Below are 7,004 nucleotides of genomic sequence, written 5' to 3'. Positions count from 1 at the left end.
CAATCCGCGGACAAAAGTCTTTCGTGCAAACATGAAAATATTTGTATGCCGACACCAGAACGGACGATTGTTCGCCTGTCAGTACACAATTCGGCCGACAGACCGCAGATTTGCAAGACTGGGCATGCTCAGAAAATAGAAAACACAGGGAAAGTTAACCATTACATGACATCACTTCTGCAGTCGGCGGACAAAATTCTTGTGCTGTCCTTGTGCTGTCTTTGCACTTTTCAGCAGACACCGACATCCCGGGGAGAAAAGAGGAACATTTGTAAGCCGACCATCGGTACGTGTGTACGGGGCTTAAATCTCATCTGACTACTATGCTTCTGAGTCAAAACAATTGAAAAAGGACTGTATAACCTAAACATTATCTTTAATGGAAAGGCAGACGATTAAAAATTAATAGAAATTGATGTAAAAAGACAAACAACAGAATATCTAACTCTATAATGATGGGGGGGCGCCGATACAGCTTCTCGCCAAGGGCGCTGGAGACCCTAGGTACGCCTCTGTTGGTATGCTGACGCCTTAAGAATTCCCTTCACTGGAACTAAGGGGCCAAGCCCAACCCCTGAAAAACAACCCCATACCAAAGTCCCCCCTCCACCAAATGATTTGGATCAGTGCACAAAGCAAGGCCCATAAAGACATGGATGAGGACCTTGACTGGCCTGCACAGAGTCCTCATCTCAACCCGATCAAACACCTTTGGGATGGATTAGAGCGGAGACTGCGAGCCAGGCCTTCTCTTCAACATTAGTGCCTAACCTCACAAATGCGCTTCTGGAAGAATAGTCAAAGATTCCCATACACGCACTCCTAAACATTGTGGACAACCTTCCCAGCAGAGTTGAAGTTGTTATAGCTGCAAAGAGTGGGCCAGCTCAATACTGAACCCTACGGACTAAGACTGGGATGTCATTAAAGTTCATGTGCGTGTAAAGGCAGGTGTCCCAATACTTTTGGTAATATAGTGTATGTCCCTGAATGCATAGAGCCCTAGCTGCAAGTGCCACTTTGGTACAGCATTCAGCTCGGTCCAGTTGCTCGGTCCAGAGGGACTCAGAGCAGTTCATTTGCCTCACTGTCAAACTTGCGATTATAGGCATTTAGAGAACATTTTTAAATACATCTAAAAACATGTAATGACGTTTGATAGGTGCTTTTCACACTTTGTATTTACCTGCGATCAGTTGAGCTGCATTTAGAATAAACAGAATTCTGGGCATTCAGCATTCAATTAGAAACTCTAAATGCATGTAAACGCAACTAAATGCAGCTAACCCTGGTATGAAGCAGGTACATTTAAATTAGGGATAGACCAATTATCGGCTAGGCCGATATGCACTTTCCCCGATATATCGGTATCGGCTCTGTAACTGGCCGATATTGCTGATATTTTTGTGACGTCATTCTGCCTTCTTAGGCCGCCTCCCTTGCCTTGGACAGCCTCGTCTGCAGTTGGGACTAGTCTCACGGGAGTGTATCACAGCCATACACCCACCCACAGCAGCCCGGTGACAGCCAGCCACCCACATCCACAGCCCCTGTACCAGCCAGCCACAGGCACTGTACCAGCCAGCCAGCCAGCCACCCACAGGCACTGTAATAGCGAGCCAGCCAGCCACCCACAGGCACTGTACCAGCCAGCCAGCCACCCACAGGCCCTATACCAGCTAGCCACCCACAGGCCCTGTGCCAGCCAACCACCCACAGGCCCTGTGCCAGCCACCCACCCACCACAGGGAACCAGCCAGCCACCCACCACAGGGTACCAGCCAGCCACCCACCACAGGGTGCCAGCCAGTTACCCACCCACCACAGCGGTGCCAGCCAGCCACCCACAGACATGGTGCCAGACAGGCAGTCACCCACAGACAGGGTGCCAGACAACCAGCCACCCACAGACAGGGTGCCAGACAGCCAGCCACCCACAGACAGGGTGCCAGACAGCCAGCCACCCACAGGCAGGGTGCCAGACAGCCAGCCACCCACAGGCCCTGTACCAGCCAGCCACAGGCCCTGTACCAGCCAGCCAGCCACAGGCCCTGTAGCAGCCAGCCACCCACAGGCCCTGTGCCAGCCACCCACCTACCACAGGGTGTCAGCCAGCCACCCACCCCCCACAGGGTGCCAGCCAGCCAGTCATCCACCACAGGGTGCCAGCCAGCCAGCCATTAACCATTAAACAAAAATTACCATGTTCAGTACCAGATTTATGTCAAAAATTGTCTTTATTTTTCAAAAGTTTAAATGTACAAAATATCGGCCCATATCGGCCGATACCGATACGTTGTGACCAAAATATCGGTATGGGTATCGGCTCTGAAAAAACCATATCGATCTATCCCTAATTTAAATGCAGGAAAAAGTGTTTTGGGAGGCCTAAAAAAACAATTATAAAAAAAAAATTATATACACTCACTTATAATAAAACCAGAACTCTGTGTATGTAGTCACAAGATACAGTCGTCTTCCAACATCATCTAGAATAGTCTCCAAGGCAAATATATGGACATCCTTATAAAAAAATAAAAAAATTAAAAAAAAAACACACATATTTGTAGAATAATTGTGGCTTTTCTTATTATATGATTTCTGCTTACTTTAGGACTTTTTGAAATAAAAATAAAAACTGGATTTTTTACTTACCATAAAATCCTTTTCTCTGAAGTTCATTGACAGACGCAGCTTCATATCTTCTTGACCATTGGGTTATGCTGCCCCCTACAGGAGTAGGACACTAGAGAGGAAAAAGCTTTCACCACGCCTATGGGGCTGTCCTTGCAGCCATAACCCCACACACTCTGCTACAGCCCTAAGTTTCGTTGCAAGCAGTGTTTAGAAGACAGCAGCCCCATTCTACTCATAATTAGAGGGGCGGGTGCTGCATCTATCAATGAACTTCAGAGAAAAGGATTTTACGGTAAGTAAAAAATCCAGGTTTTCTCTATCGTTCATTGACAGACACAGCTTCATATCTTCTTGACCATTGAGACGTCCCAAAGCAGTATTAACATGAGGGGTGGGAAAATATAATGCAAAGAAGAACGCAATTTCCCAAGGCTAAAAATAGCCAACCAGGTAACAAGGAGCTCAACCAGGAACAACTGGAGCTCACCTAGGAAAAACATAGACCCTCAAAGAGAAAAAAAGCTCTCTTTAGACAGTAGCCTGCAAAACCTTGTGACCAAAAGAGGCATCCGAAGATGCTAGTGCATCTACCTTGTAGCATTTTGTGAACGTGTGCACCGATGACCAAGTTGCCACCTTGCAAACTTGCATCATGGACACCTGATGGTGAAAAGCCCAAGCACTGCCTGGGCTAGGACAGAGTGAAGGCAGCACAATGTCTTCATTCAAATAGAAATCAGAAACGACCTTAGGAAGAAACAACTGATTACGTCCAAGTACCACTTTATCTCTGTGGACCACCAGATAAGGTGAATGGCAAGACAACACCGCCAATTCAGATACCCTGCGGGCAGAAGTGATAGCCACCAAAAAGTCAACCTTCTGAGATAATGTAAGCAGGGGAATCTCCCTACTGTTCTCAAAAGGAGGTTTTTGAAGAACTGATAACACTAAATTCAGTTTATACGGAGGCAGCGGGGATCGCCTCGTAGGCCCATACGATGCACCCCCTGAATAAAAGTGCAAAATCCGACACTTGGACTTTGCTAGTGCCCAAAGCCAAACGCTGTTCAACCCTTTTTTGAAGAAAAGTCTAAACCCTAGCTACCGAAAACGAGGGTGCACTTTCAACGATTCACACCATGATAGATCTTCCTGGAATTAGACTTCCGGGCCTTCAATGGTGTAGGAATCACAGAGACAGAAAGACCTCTTTCCCTCAATACCTGGCTTTCAACTGCCACGCCATTAAAGCCAGCGACTGTAAAGCAGGATGGAAGATCGGCCCTTGAGACAGCAGATCTTCCCTGAGAGGAAGTCTCCAAGGAGCATCGCCTTACCAGGACTGCGTACCAAGACCGGCGAGGCCATTCTGGGGCCACCAGCATGACCGAAATCCCTTCCACCTCTATTCCGCGCAGAAGCTTCGGCAAGAGTTTCAGTGGAGGGAACGCATAGATCAGCCGATACTGACCCCAAGGAGCCACCAGTGTGTCTGTAGCATCGGCCAGAGGATCCCTTGACCTGGCCACAAACCTCTGAGCCCTCTTGTTGAGTGGAGAAGCAAGCAGGTCGACTTCGGATGTCCCCCACTGGACACACAGGAGGTGAAACACCTCCGGGTGTAGAGACCACCCCCCCTGATCCAACACCTGACAAACTTCTCTGCCCAATCCAGAATCTCGGCCACCTCCCGGCCCGCCAAGACACTCTTGGTGCCCCCTTGATGATTGATGTACACCACGGCCATAATCCCCCCTCCACCAAAAGATTTGCACCAGTGCACAAAGCAAAGTCCATAAAGACATGGATGAGAGAGTTTGGGGTGGAGGAACTTGACTGACCTGTACAGAGTCCTGACCTCAACCTGATAGAACACCTTTGAGATTAATTAAGTGCGGAGACTGGGAGCCATGCCCTCTTGGGCCAACTCAATATTGAACCCTACGGACTTAAGCCTAGTACACACGCAACGATTATCGGCCGACCGATCGTCCGTCTTTTGTCCAGAGTGGTGTTTTGTTGGTTGGAATGTGCCTAGAGTGCACACGAATTTTCTCGCCCGACAAAATTCTACTTCAGAAGTGATGTCATGTGTTGGTTTGCTTTCTTTGTGTTCTTTCTTCTCTGAGCATGCCCAGTCTTGCTCATTAGATTTTTCCCTGTCGAAATCTGTACTGACTGCACGAAAATCGGCAGATCGGTCGTCGGACGAAAATTCCCTGCTGATTTTCAACGCGTGTGTACGAGGCTTAAGACTGGGATGCCATTAAAGTTTATGTGCATGTAAAGGCAGGTGTCCCAATACTTTTGGTAATATAATGTATATTTGGATTGTAAAATGTAATAAAATTCACTTAATTTATGTTCATTGAGATTTTTGCACATATACAAGTAGAATAGAATAAGACATATCTGAAACAAAGAGCAATATTTGAGGTATGCAGTAACTTAAGCCTTCACCCATTGCGAAACATTACATTTGAACATTAGTAACAGCTCCAAACATCACGACTATCCAAATATATACTAGCATAAGCTTAGACTCCCAACCATAGAGACCTTAAATCGGAGCTCCACCCAAAAGGGGATGTTCTGCTTTAAGCATTCTTTCCCCCCTCATATGCTACATTTGGCATGTAAATTTTTTTGGGGGGGAAATGGGTACCTAGTTTTGACAGGTACCCTCTCCAATTTTCGTTCAGGCTGCTTAGGCAATCTGAGCGGAAGTTCTCCTCTCTCCCTGCAATCTTCTGGGACATGCCAGAGGTCCCAAAAAGATTGCCCCAACATTAAGGAGGCACAGAACGACTTGAACATACACAGTGCGCACACGGCTGTGAAGCCGCAAGCTGTCACAACCAGGTGCCCACAGTTGTAATGCCGGCGCCAGGGAGAGAATAGAGGGTTCGGGCAGCCACTTTGCTGAAAAGACTTGAACCCTGTTTGAAAAGTAATAGCATATGCACACTCTGAGATGAAATAAGCTATAGTTTAGCCCATAGAGTAAACCAACGTGTGAGACCGCTGTGAAGATATGCTTTCAGGCAAAATGCGTACAGCAGAGCTACCACAGTAAAGTCATTACGCCCACCAGGGTGATTGAAGAGGCTTTGTGGCACACGGTTTATTGCTTTCTATATGTGGGTAGAAATCTGGTTTTCATAAAAGGTGGTTTGTGTTTTACTGCACTATTGGCGATTCTCTTTCCTCTTTTCATGGTGCAAATGGCAGTTTAGTTACACGGGTGCTCTCAACGTGATCTGACCAGAGCTGAGAAGGCTGATCATTCAATTAAGGCTGCATTCACAACTGAGTTTTTGGCCGACAGTGAGCAAATGCAAGAAAATAAGCAGGGTGTCCTGGTGATTAACTGCAAGAGGCAGCCCCATCGAAAGCAATGGGAAGCTGCAGGCTCATTGCAGCCACTCACATGTAATCATTATGTCACTGTGGCGATTACCTGCTGAAACTGGCAGCCTCTCTTTGCTTTCAATGGGGTTGCCTCCCACAGCTAATTGCCAGGACCCCCCCTACTATTTTTTTGCTCACTGTTGGTCAAAAAAACGCAGTTGTAAATGTAGCCCTAATTTACACCTATTTGTTTTTCTGCCTGATATGTTTTCTACTGAAATCAACATTGCTGCTGGTTTTCAAGATGTGATGCACTGAACTTTGGATTGAATGTCATAACATGCTTGCTTCATTTAGCTTTTGTCATTCAATTACCTTCCATTACATACAGTAGTTACATACCTCTTTACAAGTTTTGGCAAGTTGGAGAGCTGCAGCTTGACGGTGAAAAAGCCTCCAAACTGAGGACGGCTGCCATGGCTTGGCTAGCCTAGGTCGATAGGGTGAATTCAGTGGATGGCGTTTGTAGTGAGATGCCAGTTGTTCAATTTGTTTGCATTTTTCATTCCATGTTCTCTTCATGCTGTAAAAAATAAAAACAGAATGGATATGAATGAATGGTTGCTGCAAGTTAGCAGCAAATAATGAAGGTGTACACTGAATACATTATGTTACACGTGAGTTATCAGTTTATGCACATTCTATATTCTTCCTTAAAGGAAAAGTATGGCCAAAGCTCTTGTAGCCCTACTTCTCCTGTGGGTCACAGGAGTGCACTTATTTCTGCACTCCTGCGACCCAGATTTAGCCAACAGCAAGCTAAAGGCCGCTGTCAGCTGACATCACAGAGCCAGTTCATACTTTGCAGGGTTTAATAATGTCAGGATACACCCAGATATGCGACAGGCAGCTGGCTTAGGCTCAGACCATTGCGGTGAGCCAGAGCCAGCCACTCCCTCCTGCTCTGCAGCCTGGCACACCAGTGAGCACTGGAGGGGCAGAGCAGAAAGTCA

General features: G+C 46.8%; 1 protein-coding gene across 2 annotated transcripts in view; it reads right to left on the bottom strand.

Moving 5' to 3' along the window:
* PRIMPOL (primase and DNA directed polymerase) overlaps window positions 1-6,573 on the bottom strand; it is a gene marked incomplete at its 5' end in the record, with an annotated part of 81,809 nt that extends 75,236 nt beyond the window's left edge. Inside the window, 2 exons of one of the 2 annotated variants that reach the window (XM_082267366.1) lie at window positions 2,429-2,523; window positions 6,394-6,573. In XM_082267366.1, coding sequence (XP_082123492.1) covers window positions 2,429-2,523; window positions 6,394-6,573 — 275 coding nt within the window. The remainder of the gene's footprint in view (window positions 1-2,428; window positions 2,524-6,393) is intronic. The other variant, XM_082267367.1, reaches the window with a different exon arrangement.
* Window positions 6,574-7,004: the final 431 nt, after the last annotated feature.

This window comes from Pelophylax lessonae (assembly GCF_965119305.1).
Source record: "Pelophylax lessonae genome assembly, chromosome: 1".
Taxonomy (NCBI): domain Eukaryota; kingdom Metazoa; phylum Chordata; class Amphibia; order Anura; family Ranidae; genus Pelophylax; species Pelophylax lessonae.
The sequence above is the reverse complement of the archived record's forward strand: the minus strand, read 5'-3'. Positions and strand labels throughout refer to the sequence as shown.